At 48.1% G+C, this 26,066-nt stretch overlaps 1 protein-coding gene across 1 annotated transcript in view; it reads right to left on the reverse strand.

The window, feature by feature from the left end:
- Positions 1–26,066, reverse strand: part of LOC138577272 (solute carrier family 12 member 2-like) — a 953,949-nt gene that overhangs the window by 139,975 nt on the left and 787,908 nt on the right. The window contains exon 12 of the mRNA XM_069649614.1: positions 15,840–15,963. Coding sequence (XP_069505715.1) covers positions 15,840–15,963 — 124 coding nt within the window. The remainder of the gene's footprint in view (positions 1–15,839; positions 15,964–26,066) is intronic.

The following is a 26,066-nucleotide window of genomic DNA, read 5'->3' on the forward strand; positions in this document are numbered from 1 at the left end:
CTAGCCTATTCATTTCTAGAAATGATCTGATTTGAATAGTCTGCGTGGAATCTTAACATAAAAGGATCACAATTCTGTAGAATGTTATAATAGATCAATCAATTAAAATGTGAACACTACAGACCCTTTAAGCAGCAGCTGAAGGCGCTTCCCGATTACTTCATGCGTATTTGCCACTGCTGAAGCTAGGATCTGTTTATTTAAGATATCATGTGATCTCTCATGCTTCGCGGGATGCTGTGAGGTGTGCCAAGCACAGGAACCATTTCAGATGGGCTGCTTGGGTTCAGTGTCATTACATCTCTGGTCTTATGCAAAATGTCCCTAGTTTTAGGCCCAGGCAGCTCAGCTTTTATGGCACTGGACTTAGAAGCCAATGGTTTACATCTCATGAGATTAGCAGGGAAACCTGTGGAAGGTACAGACGGTGGTATAGGCTTGTAGAGATCCTCAGCTGGAAGGCCAGTGTTAGGATCCTGAGGAATCACCTCTGGATGAGAGCCGGTGTTAGGCTCTGAAGCTTCCTTAGTGCAATAGGTGAATTTAGGCCTAGAAGATCCCTCAGGGTAACCACAGTTCAATGCACATGCACACTAGGACTGAAAGACCCTCTCCCTATTTCATAAGCTAAAGTATCGCTGGATCAAGAGCCTGCCAGTATAACCGTGTCTTACTTACCCTGCTTTAATTTTCTGCAAATGTTTGGAATTCTGCTGGAGGGGGATGCCGGAAGGTGTCTTCCAACCTCTACAGGTGACCCCAGAGTCACTGAAGAGTGAGTGTTTCATAAAGTAGAAACAAATCAAGGAAGAAACCTCTTGAGTTCCTGCTTATGGGGCATGGGAGGACAGGAGAGAATAAAACATTCATTTGGCAGTTTGCAATCCACCAAGCATGAAGTGTGCCACAGTCCTATCCAAGAGGAGAAAAGGACTGGGGATTGGTGCTGGGGTGTGCAGGAGGAAGGTATAATCAATTCAGCATTTATTCTAAATGTAGTGGTGCGAAGACGAGTGCCCCTGCCGTATCCCCTTTCCAGGGATGAAATCCCAACATGCAGCGGAAGGCGGTCTGGCAACAGTAATAACCAAAAGTCCACAAATGGGTCCAGCAGTAGCCATAGAGAACCTGAACAGGCATAACTTTATGCATCATCTCACTCACTGGGAAACAATATAAAGAATTTGAATCCCAGTCAGACAGCTTCCTTTAATATCTTGCTATTGCAAAGTCTGAATGACAGCAATAATGGGTCAGTGACAGATCCTGCCCATACCATGCTGTGAAGGGAGAGGACTGTGCCCGTGAACTGTATCCTTCCACAACCCCCTCCTTCTATGGGTGGACTGGCCTACAGGGAACTCTGGAAATCTCCTGGTGTCCCTCTGTTGGGTTCTATGTTATTTGGTCGAGGCAAAATCGTTGAATTCGATTTCAACCATTTTTTTGTTTTTTAACTATTGTGCTGCAAATATATGTGGGACAGAACCCCCCTGGGCCCCTCTTCCACACCACACCCCACCTTAATTACTGCACCTGTATATATTTGTAGTGAAATTTGCTAAAATAATTAGTTGAAATTAAATTTGATGAATTCACCTGTGCAATGATTATTGTTGTTATTGTTATTTTACTTATACCGCGCCAAAGCATGTAGGCATCCAGGCGCCGAGAGACAGATGAGTCGCAGGCTACCTGTAAGAGATTGTGCTAATTGAAAAGATACGTCTTCAATTGTTTCCGAAACATAAATAGGTCCGTAGTCTTACGCAGAGTGGCAGGTAGGGCATTCCAGGCCCTAGCACGTTGGGTGTGAAACGCTCTACCAAGCCCACGAGATTGTTTCACTCTACGTTGGACTAATAAGAAGTTTTCCGCTGATCTGAGACTTCTTTTTGGTTGATAGATACTAACGACGTCCTTCAGATAGACTGGTGCATTCCCAAAGACGCATTTGTGGCAAATAGTTAGTAGCTTGAACTGAATTTGGGCTTCCATGGGGAGCCAGTGTAGTTTTTTCCTGGCAACAGTAATTGGCTCTGAACATTTCATCTGAAAAATGATGCAGATGGCTTTATTTTGTATTTTTTGTAGTTCATGAATGTCAACTTTACTTGCCCCACCTAAAAGCGCATTGCAGTAGTCCACACGTGGTAAGATGACGGCTCTCACAAGTTTAGTGCGGTTTTCGATTAAAACAAGTGGAGCAACCCTTGTGACTGTCTTTTTTTTAAATAAAATGGTTTTGCAGCTACAAAACCATTATATTAAAAAAGACAGTCACAAGGGATGGGATGGTACCTTTGAGATGGTAATTGGTGCTCTTAGAGATGGCTGTGACATGAGCTTCACAATCTAGGCTACTCTCCATAAAAGTACCTAACGTTTTGACTTTCTGTACAACTTTAATATCGCTGCCGTCAATCCTGAAGCCCGAGTACTCCTGGCCCAGCTTAGTTTGTGCCTGACGGGGTCCAAATAGCATAAGTTCAGTCTTTGAGGCATTTAGGCAGAGCCAATTAGTAGATAATGATCTATCCATCCCCCTTGTTTGTGTAGGTACCCTGGTTTCCTTCTATTCTTACCAATTCTCTCCTACACCTCAACGCCTTTCCTTATCTCTCCTTTGCCTCACATCCCTTTGAAGAACTACGTTTAATGCACTATTTGGCCAATTCTTTCCAACGTTTCTTGTGGTAGAACCCCTGAAACCCTACTTAAAACCGTTGGGCCTGCTCGCATGGTGTAAAAGGGGGCACTTTAAAAACATTTCTAGGGCCACCTCAGTTTCCCACTTCACACCTCCATTCTTCTCATTTCACACCTTCATTCTTACCATTTCACACTTGTAGAATTGATTCTTGGTTACACTAGGTATCCCTAATGTGACACCTAGTATCCAAAATGTTATATTAATAATAATAACAATACATTTGTAAATATGCTTCCCACTTCTGCAATATTTTGTTTTAGTATTAAAGAGTTTAATGGTACTCAATTTACAGACTTCAGAAGGGTAGAAGGTGAGACACAGATGAAAAAGATGAGGGGGATTTGGATTAATGTGGTGTAGCTCGGGTTTGACTCTACAGTTTGCCAAGTATAATCCTACCGGCATATGAGCATTCCAGGGTCTTACAATAGCCCTATAAATATGGAATATGGCCTATTTGAAGAGATGGAGGTGTGAAAGGGTCACTGTGCAAGTGGCAGCATAAACACGTGCTGGGACGCAGGCTGCATATCCAACCATACATTATTTCTGATATTCTGGGATGAGGTGAGGTCTTCTGCTGAAAGTGTGATCATGTTCCAATAACCTAGAGCTTTCTCTCTTGTGACTGGGGCTAGACACACAAATGAGTTCCACAGATCCAACAATGTATTTATTCTAAATCCACCTACCTCATAACTTTCATGCAGGTATTTGCCCGTGCTAAAAGGGAACTAGTTTATTAATTTCTGCTATGGTTCAATATGGGGATTACTGCATTGTGTTGCTATTATTTGTGCAATGGCTACCTAGTCCCTGCAGCAATGCAGCCATTGTCAAGTCTATAGTTGTTAGGGCAGAATATGTGAGTCCCCTAAACGTATTTCTGCTTACTTCTTTATTTTTTGGATCTCTGACCTATTTTGTGAGCAGATGTCCTCATGCCAATGCATCGCTTTTTGGGTATCTGGTCCTGGCATATGATATGATAGGTTAGTTATAAGCGCGGAACCGGGAATTGAACCTGTGTTGCTCCATGTCGTCTTGCTTCCAAGGCGAGCACACCACTTAGCAAGCCCCGCCTACCTGGTGCCTTCCTGCTTGCCGCTCTTTTTCACCAGTTAGCAAGCCTCACCCACCTGGTGCCTTCCTGCTTGCCGCTCTGTTTCCCTACTTAAGGAGCCCTCCAGCCTCTTTTCGTTCGCAGATGGGGAGCAGCTGCAAGTTGATCTAGGTCACCTGGCCTAAGCCCTGCCCACCTGGTGCCTTCCTGCCTGCCGCTCTTTTTCACCACTTAGCAAGCCCTGCCCACCTGGTGCCTTCCTGCTTGCCGCTCTGTTTCCCTACTTAAGGAGCCCTCCAGCCTCATTTCGTTTGCAGATGGGGAGCAGGTGCAAGATGATCTAGGTCACCTGGCCTAAGCCCTGCCCACCGGGCATCTGCAGTGAAGGGCAGATGAAGAAAAGGGCAATTCCTGTTTGGACCTGTTACCAGGAGGACCCATGGCCCGACCCCCTGCTCAGACAGCAGGTAAGCATGCACCAATATGTGTTACCTCCTCTGGCCCCACAGGCCATCCCGACCCCCTCTGGTTCCCCTGTGATGTTCCCTTGTGCCCCCCCCTTCTCGCACACAGGTGTTGTCTGTTTTGCTTGATTCTTCTACCCTGCTCCCTCTCAATCTCCTCCAGCATACTTCTGCAGGATTCTGTCCTGATCCATTCTGGTTTCACCATCACCGTCTTGTGGCCAATGCTGGATTTGACTTTTATGGACTTCATTCATTCACAGTGCATCACTCTTTCCCATCTCTCATGCTGGACTTCCTTTGCATCTTGTACTCATGGTGGCCCTGAATCATGCTGTTCCCATCTTCATCTTGTATCCTGGCTTGCAACATTATGTGTTACTACTGACTTCTGCAATTGTATTCGCTCTCCACTCTTGCTTCTCCACTCTTTTTGACTGCTTACTCTCTCCTTCTTTCCCTTCTCCCTTTTCCTATCTCCTCCCCTTACTTTCGTCTATGCACTTACTCTATCAGAAGTGTACCTGGACCTAATATGATAGCAACCTCGTCTGTTTCCTCCACCCTCCCATTACTGTTTTTTTCCTCCCCACCCCACTCCAGCACTATCTGAAATGTCGTCAGGCCTAGTATGATAGTCGCTTGTTTTGTTCCTCCCCTCCCTTTCTGCACCCCTCTCCCTCACCTTTTGTTTTTCTCCAGTTCTAGCAGAAATGTTGTCAGGCCTAGTATGGTAGTTGCCTGTGTGTTTCCATTTCTTTCCCATTCTCCCCCTCCCTTCCTTATCTATGTCTTAGCTCTTGCACTATCTGAAATGTCGTCAGGCCGAGTACGATAGTTAATTTCACATCCTTACTGTTCATGGTCTGTAAGAATGTCATTATATTTTCCCTTGTTCCCTCCCTTGCCTTGAAGCGTTTTGAAACACATTGTGTATAGGCGCTATATAAATAAACTATCATATCATATCAGTTGTTCTTTAATCACCTAACTTTTGCCAAATGATGATTATATTATACTACATTGGTTTTGGGAAATAGTCTGGGTGCAGCTACCATTACGTTTAGATTTGGCTTCACCAGATGGGCGAACAAGGTACCCCATTGGTAGAACAAGGTACCTTTACTGTAGCTATTTGGGTACTGATGCCTTTTTTAAGTCCTACTCTCAGCCATTTTGTTTCTTCGGCTTCCTTTGTGCACTGTAACCGTGAGGCAGGCCTAAAATTACCATTGCGCTAATGTGGGCTCGTTGTCCCGAATTCTGCCCTCGGCTCTGTCAGATTTTCGGTAGCTGAGCCAGTTCACTTACCTGCATTTTTACAAACATACTGGCTGGGCACTGCATCCTAGACTAAGCTCAAGTCTGGATTTGAGTCTGCTGCATGTCCTTCCTGGGTTTTCATTGTCCGCCCACTGGTCCTCCTTATCTGCTTGGGCTAACCCTTCTTTCTTGGGACAATTGTCTTGGTCATTTTCCTATCACTTCCTCCCAATTATCACAAAAAGTTGCAGGCTAGTGATGAAAGCTTCCACCACTCCAAAGGATGTTGGGACCCCATTTCATCCTCTCCTATGGGCTGTTCTGGGTCCTCTTCACCATCGTCTCATGCTGGGGCTGTTTATGCCGCAGTTCGGCCATCCTTTGCCTGATTTTCTGCCAAAACCTGCCTATGTCGTCAGGTACTTCTGAGCAACCGTTGTCATTGGCTTTACTTCTGGATGATGGGACCCACTCCCATGAAGGTAATTGTTGTTCATTTTAAGCATCAAGGTCATCATTGGCTCAGGGTCCAAGACTTTCTGTGGCTGTATCCTTCATCTTGTTCTGTAAAAGATCTGTATTAACTAGGCTGCTTAGTTATTCTTTATCTGTATTTTGGGAACCAACGCTGAGTAATTATAGCTGGGGCCCTGTTTGGTGGGTTCCTGAATTTACCTTGTTGTCCATAGTAGATTACTCCACATATCTTTAAACCATGTTTTCCATTGTATTATATTTGAGGGTAAGTCCTGCTAGGACTCCCACTTGGCCCTGGATCTCTTCAAGGGGGTCTTCCCTGGGTTCCTCTAGGGTTGTTTGCTGTCATCTCTGCACTTATAGAAATTGACTTACTAGGATTTTCACCACTACAATAGAACTGCCTACCAACGTGGTCCCATTTTCCTTGGTGATCTTTAAAACACTTAACACTTAACTTCAACTCTAATCTAATAAGGGCTTACCTGGACAGTGACCTAAACTCCAAGGACGCTCTGAGGCCCAGGAGTTTAGGTCCAAAGACTAGAACATTACCTGATCCGTTCTGACTTTGTAAAGTCCTTCATTACATTCTTGCTTTAGGAAATTCCTTGTTACTTTGCTTAAACAGTGATTACTAATATCACAGTCCATCTTACGAATGTAATGTTTTATTTATTTTCACTTTGTTTGGTGCTCCTGACTTCATCTGCATTTCGGGATCTCCCATCTCATCCTACTACTATAAAAGAGTTTTTCTACTTTGTGCCACTTGTTGCCACACTTGCATTTCTACCTTCTGTGGGAACATAAGGCGCCGCTGTCACTAGTACTACAATCCTGTATTAATCCTGCCTCTGTGGTTTTATGTTCTTATGGGCAACACCTTTTCTCTCCCCCCACAGCTCCACCTATGTACTGTGTGGTGTGGATTGTGAGCATATTCCTATGTGCTAGAGGTGCGTGAATACTGTGTGCATTCTTTGTGTGGCTTCTAGGATATTAATCATGACTGTAAATCCAATGTTTCACTATGTCTAGGTTTCCTTGACCCTGCCCCCCTTTACATTCCATGTATGGAAACTGCACTTGCTCCATCTAATCTGGCGTGGGCCCAAAGTCCTTATGTTTAACCTAATATATTAGAGAATGGCAGTGTTGGGTGTTTTCTCGTGTTAGCTGTGTGGAGTAACGGATACTCCCGGCCAGCCCTCTTCCCTCCTGGAATGAAGCCTGGCTGCTCTGCCTGGTCTACTACATTTACAGGGGATTGGCTTCCATTTGGTTGGATTTGTTGTTCTGCCATTAGACTGGGTGGTTAAACAGCCCTCATCAGAGTCCTGTACAAAAACCTCCCTAATACTAGCCATGCAAGTCAAGCTGCTGTCTGCAGGATTGAGCATAACACGCGCCTGGAGGACACCAGCGTATTCTCCCGGTGCTTGTGCCTTACAGATCTTCACTGGAGATCAGTGTTTACCTCATCGCTTATTTTCTCATTAATGTGAAAATTGGTAGACAGTCATGAATCACGTGTTGATGTGTACTGCACTTAATAGGCTTCTTTGTTTAAAATAATGATATTGAGCGCAATACTAAGTGCAATTTCGTGTTCATTTTGTTACACTACTCAGCCTGAAACATGGTGCGCAGAATGGCTACGTCGCTAAACCTTGTTTTGAAGAATACAATTTGGATTTCTCCATATTGCCAGGATTTCATAAATTTGCTGGGAACTCAGTGGCTTTCTTCAGGAAGAAATTTGAGTGCGGACACAGCGCATAGAATCACTTGTCACCTAATTTCATCACCTACTTCAGAAGATCCCTAATGTTGCAACATTAGATTCTTTCCCAGGCCGCAGCCCACAGGAAGATTTCATTTCCCAGAAGTCTCTACTGCAATTTAGTGAAATGTGAGGCGCTTCAGCGTTTGCACTTCTAAAGCTAGCCGGTATTCGCCAGTCCTCGCCGACCATCGCCGCTGCCGCCGAGATCCTTGTCAGGCATCCCTCTCATATTTAAGTAAGTGGAAACCAGTTGCCAGTGCAATTGTACTTTAATATCAGCACACTGATATTGCCGGTGGCACGTGGATTACCGCACTGTACATATCGGGATGTTTCTGTAACCACCCTATGCATCCTATGTACTTTCTTTAGTGCGCACCACGGCCTAGAAACCCCTGTGCAGCTAACTTCCACCTTACCTGCCACCCGCCCGATTTGTTCCTGCGCGTATTAACGCACGCCGGGCACTAAGGAACTACGGTTCCTATTAGCCTAGCGGTTATTAATCTCGTTGCCGGCGCGTCTCACAAGGACTCTGCTGGGTGCAACACGGACTACATCGACCACAAAGGCACAGTGTATGCTGCCTTATCCAGCCTAATCCATTGGCAGAATGTGCCCCATACCCCCTCTGGTATGCACTGAAAAAGCTACCTGTCCACATGGAATTGAAGTAGATGACACAACTAACAATACACACTACGCTCATTCTAGAAACAATTGTGAATCTAACTTCACTCTCGCCCTCTCCCTCCATCGCACAAGATCATTGTTTAAGCATGTAGCTGAAGTGGCAGATGACCTCTCTGAATTCGTCCCTGACTTGTTTCACCTTACCCGAAATATGGCTCAACCCATCCATACCTAGTGACGCTACATTATCCACCCCTTAATTATGTGATCTTTCGATCAGATCGCCTAAACAGCAAAGGGGGAGGGGTCACACTAATGTGCAAAAAGAATCTTGACTGCCATACCATTATTCACACTAGTCCATATGAATGCGAATCATTATCGGTCAAGTTCAAGACCTTGGCCAACTCTTCTCAAAGTATCTTGACACTCTACAGGCCTCCCAGAGACATGCCATATTTTGAGGAACAGCTCTTGGGGCTGCTCACTCATATTATCAAACCAAAAAACCCATTGATCATTATGGGGGACTTCAATCACTGGGCGGACGATCCCTCAGACAAACAGGCATCCTCACTCATTGACTCCCTGAATTCCACAGGGCTCACAAAATGGTTGAAAGAGGCCAAACATAGAGGTGGTCACATGCTTAACTGTTTCGTATCCCAACATTCATCCGTGTCATTCTTCAAGTTCTCGCCGTGCGCTTGGTCTGATCATTTTTCGATCCACACCACTGTGCATCTTCCTGCACCACCAGCAAAAATGAATACACTACCCAGAATCAAAAAGCTGTCACGCAACTTTCAAAATGTAACCCCTGCCAAATTCTCTGCCCTCTTATCATCCATCCCCAAGCCTCTTACTAATTTCTCTGAGTCCTCCCATCTAGTGGAACACCTTACCACATCCATAAAGCAGGTCATTTCAGTTCTGGCACCACTGAAAAGCAAAATAATCAAACCCAAGACACACAAAAACATGGGGTTCTCCAATGACATCATCACCATCAGACAGACAAAGAGAGCACGAAAAAGAGCCTGGTGCAAGAATCCCAGCCCGGCCACATTATCTCAATATAAACAAGCAGTATAGGAATTTAAAACTGCCACCATTACTTCCAAATCTACCTACTTCAATAACAGGATCAACAATGCACGTTCCAATACCAGCAAACTCCTTAAGATCTTGGCAGATTTACAGGACACCCCCTCCCACCAACCAAGATCTAATAAAGGACTCTGCATGGTGCCAGGAAATCCATGCTGGATTCCTAGCCACGATTGCGGTCCACAGACAGGCCATTAGCAACAGCCAGACGTCATCACATGGATGTAATACCTACACAAACCTCTCTCAGGACCCAACCCTTGCACCTAAAAAAATTCCCATCTTTGATTTCTCCCACTACTCAGAGGAACAAGTCTCCAAAGTAATTCAAGATCTTAAACCCACCTCATGCCTTGGCAATTACTGTCCAGCAGATGTCTTTAAGGACTCACTGGTGCTATTGGCCCCATGGATGACCAAACTCATTAATCTCTCCTTCGATGAAGGCGTGGTCCCATCGTCTCTCAAGGAGGCTTGGATTACACCATTACTAAAAAAAGGCCAATGCCCTGCCTTATCGGCAACTATCGACCTATTACAAATGTGCCATTTGTCCTTAAGATCATGGACAAACTAGCATATCTGCAGTTACAGAAACACATCGAAGACCACCAGATTCTCGGCTCATGCCAATCAGAGTTTTAGAGCTCAGCACGGACGGAAACCGCGATGCTAGATCTTAAATCCACCATGGCGTGCATAGCGGATAGAGGTCATCCCGTCTTGCTGATGCTCTTGGATCTCTCTACAGCCTTTGGCCTGGTCGATCACTCTCTACTGGTGACAAGGCTCGGGGAAATGGCACACTGCTCCGATCAAACATCTCATTGGATATCCTGATTCCTCGGTCCTCGGACTGCCCGGGTAGCAGTCTGTGAAGAAAACTCTTGCCCCGTTCTTCAAAAATGTGGCGTCCCCCAAGGCTCCTGCTTGTCGCCTACCCTGTTCAATGCATACATCAGGCCCCTGCTGGACTTACTGGACGCACTGGGTGTCCAGTATAGGAATCATGCTGATGACACTCAGGTCATCCTTGAGCTGAGTGGGAAATATGAACAGGATCTGGCTGCCATAAATAAAATCTACAATGCAGTCCTGGCATGGATGGCAAGTAACTCACTCACTTGCCCCAGCTCGTGCCAACTTTTGCATCCAGGTAATATCTTCATGGTGTTCAAGAAAGTTAAGACACTGGGAGTTGTCCTCGATGATGAACTTTCCATGAGACTGCATGTCTCCTACACCCGATCCTCTTGTGGCCTCATCTCCAAACTGCTAAACTACATCCGCCCATTCCTTACTGCCAAGAACTGTGTGCTATTGGCGTCTGTACTAACAAACTCCAGACTTCACTACTGCAATTGCCTTCTAGCAGGTACAACATGCTAAAACATACAAGCATTACAGGTTGCTCAGAATATTGCAGTCCGGGCTATCCATGGTATGTCTGAATGAACTCATGCATCCAATGCCAGGACGACATTACATTGGTTGCCAGTTCAATACAGGATCACCCACAGATCCTGACACTGTCATTTAAATGCTGTAACAATGCTTGTCCACTATATCTAAGTGATTGAGTGGAATCCCACACAGCAAGGAGACAGTTCCATTCCTTCGCCTACCCCACCCTCGCACAGCCCAGACACAAGCTGGCATGCTTTGGAGAGACATCATTTGATATCCAGGCCCCACTACAATGGAACTCACTTGCAGGGCATATACGCCTGTCTAACAATTTGGCACTATTTAAGAAGAAAATAAAAACTAACCTGTTCAGCCTTAACCCAGGTTGAACCTGGCATCTCCTCACTCACCCACTGATCACTGATCCTCTGCTTCCTGACCACTGTTTTTCTTCTATGTGCGATCTAAGGCCCAAGGGCATGTGGCGCTTTATAAAAATTTAAATAAATAAATGAGCAGCAAGGATTGTGATTATTGGATGGAACAAATACATCTGCCCTAAAGAATTTGTGACTGGTGCACCCAGATTAGCATTTTAATGCATTATTTAGTCTTCCCCAACTTATACCCAAATGCAAATTGCCCCGTTTTTAAAGATGTTTTGTGCACAACAGCTGGAATCGCATCGCCCTCCCTCTGCTCTATGCATCGGCTGTTCCTCAGAGGTGTTACATAACATATCAGTAAAACCCTTTAAATGAGTTGATACAGGCAAGTGACCAGGACAATTATTCAATAGTAAAATAGATACTGTTTGTCTGGACCAATAAAGAATATGACACTCTGGTAAATGCCAATGATGGTTTCAAAAACACACCAACTCGCATAGCAGGCTCAAGGATTTGTATTACGTTGTCTGTAAAGGGGCTCACTAAGGGACGTCGCTTTTTCTCTTGTCTTCCGTGGGCGTCCCCCCAGCCACTACCAGGCATCCCTAAACCACAAGGTTGTCACTAGGGATTGGTAACCCTCTACTATCTACAATTGGACTTACTGAATGTGATGGCCTAAAGGCAAACAATGTATCTATCTGACTCCCTCTTGGAATTCCTAGATTGATCCTATACAGGGGTCAAATAAATGTCACAATGATCTTTACGACTGGGTGCAATCCCTGAAATTCCCTCTTTTCTTTCCCTTCATCCTATTCTCCCTCCCGATATTACTCCCATGTCTCTCCCACCTGTCACCCATGCTCCCTTTTATGTCCCTCGGATGTCTCTATCTCTCCACTCCTTACCTTCACCCTCATTTCTTATTCTCCACTCTTCTCCCTCATAGACTTTCCTCTGACTACCCCCACTACACTCTTGCCACTACACACCACTCTATCCACATCTTCTCCCACAGTCACTGTCCTTACACGCTCTTAGTCACCTTTCTCAACCACTCTCAATCACACCGCCCTACACTGACCCGTAGTCTCACTCAATCACTTTGCACGCAGTCTCACACTCAAGAACCACTTTCTCTTCAGCAACCAATCCCTCACCATGCACATGCTCCTGAGAATTATCCATGCTCCACTACATCCTTCTCACCAGGGGATGGGTTACAATCACCAACGCACATATAACAGGCCTTAAGTCCTGCCCCCTGTTCGTACATGGATCCGCATCTTTTGGGAAATGGTGGCCACTGAAAACGAAGACATTTTGAAGCTTTTGTGTGGTTTGATTTGAGTGTCTGCATTGCTGGTGAGATGCTTGCGGTGTTCCCCTTGCCACTCCGCATGCCACCGCCTCTCTCCGAGAAGCTGCTGAATTGAGTCTCTGACAACAGAAATCCTGGTATGCGTGGTCCTGTAAGAAAAGTAAGAGAATATGGCCAAGCATTGTGCTCAGCTGACATGGCGCATGAAGACGTGGTTCAGCCTTGCACATGTTTGGGAACTGAGGCTACTCCCAACTTCCACACCCTGGTTGAGGGGTCCATATCCCCTCTTGAGAGGGTTGAGTACCTGACCCTGTCATATAAAGCAGAAAGCCAATGGTCCAATTCTCAAAACGTTTTTGGTACATCTCTATCATTTGTTGCAAAGAAACATACACACTAGTGACGCAGATCTCTCAAGATTTTCATTGCCATGCCTGAGAAAGCCATCCACATCAGAGTTTTGGGATTTCTGGGAAAAATGGAAGGGAAAACCCTACAAGTTGCAGAATTCGAAGGAAAAGAAACAGGACGGAATTGCCTTCTCATGCACAATAAGGGGAAACTTGAGTGCTCTGTTCATGACAGTCATTCCAAGGTTCGCATTATAGATGCTCACAATGAAATGTCCTTTTTCTCCCACCAGCGCATTTGTGCAAATAAGGGGGCATTTCTTCAGAATTCTATGCACATCCCAAATTCACAAAAAGAATGCACCTTAAAACATGTAGAAAACAAACACATCAATCTGCACCTGTTTGGAACAAACACAGAGCGATGTGCAATGCAATTCATGACAGAATCATTATTGACCCTGTCATGCATTTTCTTTTAATTGGAACAGCTGTGACATAAATGCTGCTGTCCCACTTGCCTCTCTATCCCTCAAACAGTGATAGAAATGCGTTTTTATTTTTCATGAATAGAGGAGGATGACCAACGCATCGTCTGCACTGCTATACAGACCCCCAGAAATGTGCTGGTCCCCTTGCTGGATTGAATGACCAGCGACATTTTTAAAGTCATATGAGCAACAAAAAAACACATCCTCTGTGCATGTTGTATCTGTGTGACTTTTGTGAAATGTGCTTCAATGTGTGGACAAATGAAGAAGGCAAGCATTGGAATGCAACAGTTGGGAGTTGTTCGCAGATAACGCTAACTCTTTTTGTGCGCCCTGAGGGCCATGGGCATGCGGCGCTGTGCAAGAAATAAAATAAATAAACAAATAAGCTTTTAAAGTGAAGTCCATCACAATTATTGGACCGTTGCCATTTTCAGCCCTCGCCAAATGCTATTAATGGAAAAGATTGTCCTAAAGGGTTGACAGGGTTTTGTAGACATGAAAGCGAGCGATCTTCCATAACCCAGGAATTAGTTGGATAAGATATTTCATTCGATATTTACCTTGCTTTTTCATGATGCCTATGACAGATAAAATGATTGGGAGATTACTGACCGTCATTAACACCTGGATGTTGTTTCATAAGAACTCAAACAGGTATTTTGGATACCTTTACTGGAATAAATGCAAAGATGTAACAAATCACTGGTATTTTCACCCATATTGTTACGTTATGCACAATGTTTGTCAACTTTCAAACTGAGACACGGCATGGGAAGTACACTCTCTAAGATATCTCTGTCCTCCAGCCCCATACAGTGCCTGTTAGAACGCCAGCTTCCCCAGCAGTTCCTATCTACATTACCATCACAGCCCAAATCCCACAGACAATGGACCATCAGTGTGATGGCAAATGTCTTGGAGCACACACTTGATTACAAAACCTTTCCTAATACATGTCTGATCCACACCTCGAGGGATGCCTCTGTCACTGCTGCTCGTTCTACTTTTAACTATAAACAAAGTGCCCCGTCCTGCAAGATACCTGTGCTTTTTCTCGGGTTGTTCTGCTATCAAATAGCTGGGGTGGCTCTAGCAAAATCACACTTAATGTGATTCTCACCGCAAACCTTTTCGTTCAAAAAAATGACAGGACACCATTCTCACCTACAATGAGAGACAAAGACGAAGGGGGTCATTACGAGCTCCCTGGTATAATTCCGGCAGGATACTGGGGAACTACCGTACCATCTCTGCCACCCGATATCCTGGTGTTACTGGGATATTACAGTCGGCGGAGACGCTGATAACTCCCCATTCCATGGGGTCCATTAGTAATCTTTGGGATGGGATTTCCTGAATCACCGGCACCGTTCTTAATGGTGCCGGTGATTCAGGCATTTATTTTCCAGTAGAGACCATATTTCCTGGACCGGCAAACATGTAATGAGCCCCATAGAGTGAGACAGAGAGAGGGAAAGGCAGCACGAAATGGAGCACAGAAAACTAGAAAGAGGGTGAGGGAGGGCGAGAGAGATGGACCACAAGATTGGCATATGATATGCTGGGTAGAGCTGTTCATAGCAATTTGCTAAACTGAGGAGGTATTCCGTTGCGGCCAGTGCACCACCAAATTTCCCTAGCATGCCCTTGGCGTGCAGACCTGCAAACAAATGCATGTTGTACATTGGCAAATGCTTCAATGTTACACGTCAATGTACACAGGGAGCGCAGTAACTCTGGTTTGCCCTCAATGACACCACAGCATCCTACCGAACACATTCCTTTATGCAAATGGATGCTTTCACAGCTGGTGCTGAATACAAGCTTTGATTGGAGAGGGTGACAAAATAATTTCTTTTAATACTGCTAAGTGATCTAGAGAAGCCCTGAAACTCCCTGTCTAGTATTACCCGAGTTCCAATGGTGCAGAAAGATAGTTCTATCTTTTTATATCACTATATTGAGGCTGATGTTAGTTTCAACTAATTAAGCACATTAGTATGGCGAGTCCCTGCCATTACATCAAGGGGACGGAGGATCACTACAGCGCCGTTGGATTTTGGACCCCGCCAATTTTTGAAAATCATGAGTATCTAATAGAGGTTTTGGTCTGGTGAACTCAAACATATTTTTGTGTTTTTATACTGGTCCTTAAGGTAAGGCCGGGACTGAGATGCTGAGAGAATCACAGCAGTTCTGTAGAAAAGTAGTCTGTTGCAAAAACCATTATCCCTGTCGTTGTTCTTGGTCTTCTTTGCATAGTCGTATTTTAGACATTGTTTCTTTCTAAAGTGATGTGAAGTTCTGCTCATCGTCATATGTAACATGAGAATGGCTGCTGGACCCTTTGCGGGACTTACCGATGAGGACGAAACAGAGTGCAATGCAGAAGGTCAGGATGTAGCCTCGAATGGGCTCGTGATTCTTCCCATAACCCACAGCGAAAAACTCTAGGCCATTGTATATCTTATCCTTGCAGAGGGCCTAGAAGAAAAAGAAGGGTGTGCAGCATTGAGAATGAAGATTAACGCATATAGGGGACTATTTGTTTGGCAATGCTGTAATGTACAGGTTGTCTCTAACCCACACACGTTTTGACACATTTGGCTAGGCTTGTGTTATCAAGTCTAAAAGACAACTCATGCTTGCTGTTGGCCACTGTCGAACATGCTGCTGTCTCTTCACCTTTGCTTTAGCCTTTACACAGTATGGTTTCACTTTTTCTGATTATTTATGCAAAAGTTTCCTTTTTATGTGTCTCTACCGACACATCACTCCAGAGCCCCCACTGTCCAACCCAAAAATCGCATTTAAATCCAGGTGAATTTGCCAGCTAATCACCCCTGACACCAAACACTCAAAGAAATGTACACATGCCTGCAAAAACGCTCTGTAAAAAAAGCCAGCATTGTGGTATTAGGGCAGCTGGGCATGCCATGCAGAAGGTAGCTTCCCACTGCACCACAGTCAAAGGATGCATAAGGTGGTGGACACAGTCATGGGGCAGAGGAGGGTGTGAACTGGTGGCTGAAGGGCATAAAAAGTGGACTTTGGGGGATCCCCTGAAACACGAAGGAGAGAAAAATAAAGAGCTGCAGTTAAGGGCATGTTGACAGGGTCTCAGAACGTTGGTGCTTGTTTCTGTGAAATCTGCTGTTTGGAAAGCTTTATAATAAATAAAAAAAATTAAAATCTGTCCTTTCATCTGGTCATTTTTCCCTTTTGTTTATACTGAAACCCTTTTAGAAGGCTAAATAACTGCCCTGCTCCCTTTCCTTTCCCCATAAAAACACAGAAAAGCTCCTCTCCGTTCTCTAGTTTCCCCATGTATGTTTGTGGTGTTGTCTCCCCCCCCACACATGTTTGTTGTGTTGGGCTCTCATTCTTTTGCTCTGTCAGGGATGTCTGAATCTGGCTTACAATGTTCTACTGGTGTGTGCATGGGCTATCTTCATAATCCAGTAAGGTAGGGCCAAACGTAACGAATAATTAAAGTTATGGCTACCATAGATGGTCATGCCATGTTCTGTAGACAGCTTAAAACATTGGTGTTTCTCCAGTAAAGTGTATGTAACTGAATAGGACAGCAACGTCTGCATAGCGTCCTTTAGGTTTCTTCAATCATAGCAACATTGGCTAGACCTACAGAGGTTGTCATGTTAAAAGCATAACCAGATTAGCGAACCTTAGTGCATCCCATGAGCCGGCCCATAAAATTTTCAGAGATATGGGTACCATGGCATTTAGGGCACCAAGACTTTTCCGAGAATCCTGGGAGCAGGGTCGGACTGGAACATAAAATCGCCTTGGGCACCAATGAAAAACTGGCGCACATTTTTTTTAATTTGATTTAATTGTATTTTACAATTTTTACAAAAACAATAAAAAATGAAGAGTTCTAATATCCTCGTAGATCATTTTTCTGTCCACTTTCACATAAACTTGAGTTCATTCGTCGTGTACAAAACCAAACCTTTATAGCTTTGTGAAAAAGAAAGAAAAAACGAGTCCCTGTTTCCACGGTGATCTACTTGAGAGCCCGCATTCATTAACGTTTAAATTAGGCTTTTCTAAATCCAATTATGTTTTTTCAAATGGAAGGATCTTATTCATAAATGCTACCACTACCATAACAATTGAAGGTTTTTCTCCATTTAGCAAAAGTGACCACCATTCTTCTCTAATTAAAGTTTGGTTTTTCACCCACAATGATTCCAAGAAAAAGTCTCTAGTCACCCTCAACTCTTTACAGTCCAATAATAGATGCTCCAGATTTTCCTCTTTATCTCTTGTTTTGCAGAAACGACAGTGGTTAGATTCTACCAAACCTCTTTTTTCCAAGATCTCATTTGTGTGGAGCAAGTACAATCTCAAACTTAGAAATGTATCCCGATCTATTCAGGAATTTCACCAAGTAGCTTGCCAATTGGTTTCTTTTTTTTGCATGTCCATAGGAGGGCTTTCATCGATTTATAGGACGATGCAGTTTCTTGAGTTTTGATCCAATCCAGTTCTCCCTGCTTCTTTTTTACTCTTGTCTATTTTACAACAAGATCTTCTTTGCAGCAACCAAGTTCCAGTAATTTGGCTCTACTTTTTGTTGACCATTCATTCATAAGCTTACTCTCCCCCCCCTTTAATATTTCGACAATGTGCAGGGGGTTTGGTTGAATTATTTTCCTGAATGAGGCCAGAGTATTCCAGTCTATCACTGCTTCTAGTGATAACAGGCCTAGATCCCTCCGAATTATGACGACCATTGTTGAATTTGGCAGGCCCAAGACTATTCTCCAGAAAAGGCCTTCCGATGTAGGCCAAATTCTAGCTGGTATTTCTGGCCTTGCTTCTACTCCGTAACTGATTGATGGAACTACCTTCCCTTTATAGAAATGTACTATTGGGAGTAAGGAGAAGCGTCTGGCAATTCAAGTTGCTATAATCAACAAAAAATACAGAGTTTTTGTTTTCTTTCTTAATGAGGTTTGTGCAAAGATCTCCACTTTGCTATTTGACAGCGTCACTCCTAGGTACCGAAACTTTTGTACCTGTTCGATCTTTATGCCATCTGTATACCATCTTAGATTTTCTTTCCTCTTAGTTCCTTTCTCGATGCACATTTCTTTTCTTTGTTTATCTCCAAGTTATTTTTTTGGATATAGTCTTGGAGTGCCTCAAGGTGGTGTTGGAGTCCAACTGCCGTCTGATCTATGAGGATCAGGTTATCCGCATATAGCAAATGTGTCAATTGAACTCCTCCAATCATAGGGGGAAAAGATCTGACCAAAGCCTTGTCATCTTTCATGTCGTTCAGGAAGTAGTTGAACAAGGCTAGAGCCAGAGGGCAGCCCTGTTTTACTCCTCTGGCTGTAGTTATTTCTGATGACAGCAATCCTGCCCTGCTCAACCTCACTCTAATGGTCGTACCGGAATGCAGGGCCATTATTGGCTCCAGAACTTCGTTTGGGCAGTCATGATAGCATAGTTTCTCCCATAGTTTTTCTCGATCAATTTGGTTGAAAGCTTGAGTAAGGTCTACAAAAGCCAGGAAGATTCTAGGTTTCCATTCCACCACTTTACCTTTCAAGATGTACAGTAATGTTCCTATCCCTTTAACGAACCCTGTTTGAAAAGGGTTGTTGTATTCTTTTTCCACTGTCCACTCTTGAAATATTTGTAATAAAAGGGAAGCAAAGACTTCCCTGATTACATCCAGTAGTGTGATTGGTCTGAAATGTTTCGGGTTCTCCCTCTTTCCCTTTTTAAAGATGGGTACTACAGTAGCCGTCTTCCAAGAACTTGGAATTACATGATTTGGAACAATGTTTTTGAATATTTTGTGGATGAAAAGGGGCCCCTCTTCTATGTTTTCTTTTAAAGTAATGTTGGTGAGCCCATCAGGGTCTGGGGCTCTTGATGTACTGAGCATCTGTAACTTCCTGCGTATGTCGTCAATTTTGTGTGGTATGTCCCACGGTGTAGAAGATGGATCCTTACTCAATGCTGGTACAGTCGTAAACTTTCGGTATAATAGCTCAAAGTGATCACTCTAGGTGTTTTCAGAGACACTGAAGATCGATTTTATTTGGTTTAGTTTCATTTATCAGGGAGCAACAATCCTTGGATTTTTTCCTAGCAAAAGCTCTCAACATATACTCAGAGTGTTTCTGGTAGAGCCTTACAGGGTAATTCATAGAATTTCGCAGAAAAGTGTCGCAAGCGGCTGGCGCAGAGTGTCCGCGTGCGATTGTCTGCGCCAGGCACGTGCGCTAAAACCGATTTCCGCGCACAGCGTATTCATGGATTTCAGGCTCCCAAACCAGCCGTGGCGCAGAGTATCGCAGCGACCCTGCAGCAGCGCCAGTAACGCCCCCAAGAACGCCCTCGCGCAAGGAAAAGCCATCAAAATCGCTAAATCATCGCAAAGGGCTGCGCTAACCCTGGACCAGTCTACAGGGCTGCCAAACAAGGAACGCAAAGCGGGTAACGTGCATATCAGGGGTACGTGTATTACAGGGGTACGCGGGAAGTTCTACACGCGGTTGGCCAGGGTACGTGTATTACAGGGGTGTGCGGGAAGTTCTACACGCGATTCGGCTGGGTACGTGTATTACAGGGGTGCGCGGTAATTCTCACATGCGATTTGGCCAGGTATGTGTATTACAGGGGTGCACGGGAATTATCACACGCGATTTGGCCTGGTACGTGTATTACAGGGGTGCGTGGGAAGTTCTACACGCGATTGGCCAGGGTACGTGTATTACAGGGGTGCGCGGGAATTCTCACATGCGATTTGGCCAGGTACGTGTATTACAGGGGTGTGCGGGAAGTTCTACACGCAATTCGGCTGGGTACGTGTATTACAGGGGTGCGCGGGAACTATCACACGCGATTTGGCCTGGTACGTGTATTACAGGGGTGCGTGGGAAGTTCTACACGCGATTGGCCAGGGTACGTGAATTACAGGGGTGCGCGGGAATTATCACACGCGATTTGGCTTGGTACGTGTATTACAGGGGTGCGTGGGAAGTTCTACACGCGATTGGCCAGGGTACGTGTATTACAGGGGTGTGCGGAAAGTTCTACACGCGATTCGGCTGGGTACGTGTATTACAGGGGTGCGCGGGAATTCTCACATGCGATTTGGCCAGGTACGTGTATTACAGGGGTGCGCGGGAATTATCACACGCGATTTGGCCAGGTACGTGTATTACAGGGGTGTGCGGGAATTATCACACGCAATTAGGCTGGGTGGGTCCTCACAGGTGTTCCCTGTACACCCTCCACGGCCCCTGCAGGCAGCCCACAAAACAGGGGACTACCCTGCACACCTGCTCATGTCCCCCTGCACCCCCACCCCCCAGCAGTGCAGGGGCAGCCTCCACCAGGCCCCCACTCATGTCCCCTATCACCCCCACCCCCCCGCCACCAGGGGCACCCTCCACCAGGCCCCCACTCATGTCTCCCACCACCCCCACCCCCCAGCCACCAGGGGCACCCTCCACCAGGCCCCCACTCATGTCCCCTATCACCCCCACCCCCCCGCCACCAGGGGCACCCTCCACCAGGCCCCCACCCATGTCCCCTATCACCCCCACCCCCCAGCAGTGCAGGGGCACCCTCCACCAGGCCCCCACCCATGTCCCCTATCACCCCCACCCCCAGCCACCAGGGGCACCCTCCACCAGGCCCCCACCCATGTCCCCTATCACCCCCACCCCCCCACCACCAGGGGCACCTTCCACCAGGCCCCCACCCATGTCCCCTATCACCCCCACCCCCCAGCAGTGCAGGGGCACCCTCCACCAGGCCCCCACCCATGTCCCCTATCACCCCCACCCCCCAGCCACCAGGGGCACCCTCCACCAGGCCCCCACCCATGTCCCCTATCACCCCCACCCCCCAGCCACCAGGGGCACCCTCCACCAGGCCCCCACCCATGTCTCCCAACACCCCCACCCCCCAGCATCCAGGGGCACCCTCCACCAGGCCCCCACCCATGTCTCCCAACACCCCCACCCCCCAGCATCCAGGGGCACCCTCCACCAGGCCCCCACCCATGTCCCCTATCACCCCCACCCCCAGCCACCAGGGGCACCCTCCACCAGGCCCCCACCCATGTCTCCCAACACCCCCACCCCCCAGCAGTGCAGGGGCACCCTCCACCAGGCCCCCACTCATGTCTCCCACCACCCCCACCCCCCAGCCACCAGGGGCACCCTCCACCAGGCCCCCACTCATGTCCCCTTTCACCTCCACCCCCCCGCCACCAGGGGCACCCTCCACCAGGCCCCCACCCATGTCCCCTATCACCCCCACCCCCCAGCAGTGCAGGGGCACCCTCCACCAGGCCCCCACCCATGTCCCCTATCACCCCCACCCCCCCGCCACCAGGGGCACCCTCCACCAGGCCCCCACCCATGTCTCCCACCACCCCCACCCCCCAGCAGTGCAGGGGCAGCCTCCACCAGGCCCCCACTCATGTCCCCTTCACCCCCAGCCCCCCGCCACCAGGGGCACCCTCCACCAGGCCCCCACCCATGTCTCCCACCACCCCCACCCCCCAGCAGTGCAGGGGCAGCCTCCACCAGGCCCCCACTCATGTCCCCTATCACCCCCACCCCCCTGCCACCAGGGGCACCCTCCACCAGGCCCCCACCCATGTCCCCTATCACCCCCACCCCCCAGCCACCAGGGGCACCCTCCACCAGGCCCCCACCCATGTCTCCCAACACCCCCACCCCCCAGCATCCAGGGGCACCCTCCACCAGGCCCCCATCCATGTCCCCTATCACCCCCACCCCCCAGCAGTGCAGGGGCACCCTCCACCAGGCCCCCACTCATGTCTCCCACCACCCCCACCCCCCAGCCACCAGGGGCACCCTCCACCAGGCCCCCACTCATGTTCCCTACCACCCCCACCCCCCCGCCACCAGGGGCACCCTCCACCAGGCCCCCACCCATGTCCCCTATCACCCCCACCCCCCGCCACCAGGGGCACCCTCCACCAGGCCCCCACCCATGTCCCCTATCACCCCCACCCCCCAGCAGTGCAGGGGCACCCTCCACCAGGCCCCCACTCATGTCTCCCACCACCCCCACGCCCCCGCCACCAGGGGCACCCTCCACCAGGCCCCCACCCATGTCTCCCACCACCCCCACCCTCCCAGCAGTGCAGGGGCAGCCTCCACCAGGCCCCCACTCATGTCTCCCACCACCCTCACCCCCCAGCAGTGCAGGGGCACCCTCCACCAGGCCCCCACCCATGTCTCCCACCACCCCCACCCCCCAGCAGTGCAGGGGCAGCCTCCACCAGGCCCCCACCCATGTCCCCTATCACCCCCACCCCCCAGCAGTGCAGGGGCACCCTCCACCAGGCCCCCACTCATGTCTCCCACCACCCCCACCCCCCCGTCACCAGGGGCACCCTCCACCAGGCCCCCACCCATGTCTCCCACCACCCCCACCCCCCAGCAGTGCAGGGGCAGCAGGCAGTCAGGCAGCAGCAGGTGGGAGCGTGCTCGGGGATCTGGGGGGCAGTAGTTCGGCCTTCCGGGCAGGAGCGTGGTATTCCGTGTGCGTAGGCGTGGCCAGCTTGGTACGGAGTGATTTGGCACGTGAAAATCCTGCACGTCAGCGTGAAAACCAAGGAAAGGCCCTCAGCGCGTAAGCGCGTCTGTGACGTGACCCGCACGGGTGTTTCCCACACAGCACGTGATGACAGAGCACACGTGGAAAGACTGCACGTCAGAGTGTAATCGCGTGTGATTGTTGGAAATGGCCCTACACGCAGAAGTGACAAAGCGTGTGATTGGTGGAAATGGCCCTACACGCAGAAGTGACAAAGCGTGTAATTGGTGGAAATGGCCCTACACGCAGAAGTGACAAAGCGTGTAATTGGTGGAAATGGCCCTACACGCAGAAGTGACAAAGCGTGTAATTGGTGGAAATGTCCCTACACGCAGAAGTGACAAAGCGTGTAATTGGTGGAAATGGCCCTAGCGCGTACACGCCGCGTAAGTGACGCTGGACGTGTGGCCCTGTATAAAAGGTATGTGTAGAACATGTTTTCCTTGTACGTGCTTTTCGTGGAGAGCGAGTGGGTGAATTCTGTACTTCTTGTCGTTTCACACGCGATTTACTTCACAGCGTTTCAAGTTCGTATTCGCTGTTACCTCTGACAGCTTTTTCTCTTTTTTCGCTTTTACTGATTTACCTGGGCCTGTTCCCTCAAACAGTGTTCCCTTCTACTGTTGTCCTGTCTCCTCAGACAGCGTACAAATCTTCTTTTGGCGGGGGTGTTGCCAACCAAACGTGCTCCTTTTACACGCTCGTTTACCAGGCAGACGGTGAGTCACGCACGTATCTAACATCTGTGCTTGCCCCGTGTGTAGCCTACCCCTTCAGAGGTCATTCTAGGCTGCGTGTGACACGCATACGTTCATTCTTGTGTTACTGGGTGCCACAGCGTAGTGCAGGTTTTTCTTTCTGCACACGTGGTCTAGGAGGGGTTGCGTGCATGTCATCTCCCTTTTTTGGGGCTCCTGTGCGTAGCGTGACCTGTCATCTTTCCCCAGGGGTTACAATCAGCCTTGCAAGAGCACTAGGGTACAATTACCATCTGGTACCCAACCCCTTTGACCCCCAATTGCCCAGGACAATAGTTTCCAGCCACTCCCATACGCACATTTACATCAGTGCCATGGCTGGGAGGCGAGGATTCCGTAAGGGTGGCAAAGGTGGAAGAGCCACAAGTGGTGGCCGTGGTGGATCCGGTAGGGGACGTGGTCGTTACTTGCAGGGTGAGCCTGACCCCCCATGTGTGGAGGACCAGTCAAGGGCACCCATAATCCCCCCCCCTCCCGTTGAGGCTGATGTGGCTGACACCATCCATGCTCAGCCCTTGTTGGACCAGCCCATTGTGGCACCAGATCTGGCTGACTCCATGGCTGACTTCCAGGTCAGCAGGCCTAGGACACGTGCGCTGGTGCACGTTGATGTCACCATGCCACGTGCATCTGGGCCAGCAAGGTCATCTGCTGCCAGGAGGCAGGGCGGAGAGGCTGCAGGAGCAGCTGCGGCTCCATCCACCCCAGCCCTCACACACCCAGCCAGGACAGTGTCGGTCCTAGTCCATGCTGCTGACATTCCCCCTGACACCATCACACTAGAGCCAATGCCTGCACCAACTCCCATGCTGAGTGTGCAATCCCACACTCCTGATACAGAGTCCACCAGGGCTCCTGCCCCAAGTGTCCAGAGCGGCGCAGGACACTCAGGATCACCACCACCTTCCAAGCGGAAGAGAAAGAGTGCTCGTCCGGTACAGGCTGATGCCCCAGACACGGCTACACAGTCCGGCCCATCCAGGAAGCCCAGCTTCACGGATGACAAACTGAAAGCACTTGTCGAGTATGTGTCCGGACATGACAACGAGATGGTCATTGTTGCAGGATCCAAGACCACACCTGCACAACGCCAGGCACACTGGCAGACCGTTGCGGACATCGTAAGTGCCCTTGGAATCGTGAGGCGCACAGCCAATGATTGCTATAAGCGCTGGAATGACCTAAAGCGCAGGGCAAAGAGTAAGCTGGCCTCAAGTCATGCCGCAACTCTAGTGACTGGAGGTGGGTCTCCAGTAGTAGACATGGAACTCACTCCACATGAGTCAGTCGCTGGGACCTACGTCACGGAGGAACAGATCCAAGGCGTGGGAGATCTGGCTGATTACGAGGCATTGTCCGGTGAGTGCACATGCATGTGTGTGTCATCCATGTGCATGGTGTGTGTGTGAGGGCTTCTGTTTGTGTGCCAGGTGAGAGTGTGTGCGCCTGAGTCGTATGGGTCAGCCATGTGCTTCATGCAATACTTCCTGCGCAGCTGCATTTGGCCATAGCAGTATCCCTTCTGCCAACAGTAGACATCTAGCCCAACTGCACGCCAGTTGCCCTTGAAGTGTCACCTTGCCACAACATAGTTGCTTATTTTTCACTGTTCATTCAGTCAGTTTGTTTGCATTCCACCACTTTCACTAGGCATGTCGCTGTCCACTAGTCACATGTCTGACATGGCTATGGTAAAGTGGAGTGACTTTGTTAACTGGATATCATTTGTACACACATGTCCCTGTGCAATTGGACCATTTCAGACTGGCAGCTCCAGGTGAAAAATCTGACCTGTTAGAATTAGAAAAGCGATTACATGCGGGAACTGGACTGAATGAATAGGTGCTGCCCTCCTCTCCATCATCACTCAATAGCAATGGTACATGCCATCTGTGTGATGGCATGTGTGTTTCACCTGGCAATCACAGGCCAATGTGTGATGCCACTGCCAGGCAGCATGCAGAAAATGTGTTCATCTTCCATCTTGGTGTCATCAGTGTGTGCCATTTGCCTGCACTTCATACGCAGTGAGGGTGCATGCATGGGAAGGTTTTAGTCATGTGGGACATGTGTCAATCAAGTACTGGTTCTCTTGCTTCTCAGCCCTCATTGTGTGCCATGGTGCTAATGCCTGTTTCCATTTCTTTGTTTTCATGTCTTTGCAGGGGAAGACGCACCTGATACTGCTGGGGTTGTGGAGAT

Source organism: Ambystoma mexicanum, chromosome 1p (genome assembly GCF_040938575.1).
Source record: "Ambystoma mexicanum isolate Mex_15411 chromosome 1p, UKY_AmexF1_1, whole genome shotgun sequence".
Taxonomy (NCBI): domain Eukaryota; kingdom Metazoa; phylum Chordata; class Amphibia; order Caudata; family Ambystomatidae; genus Ambystoma; species Ambystoma mexicanum.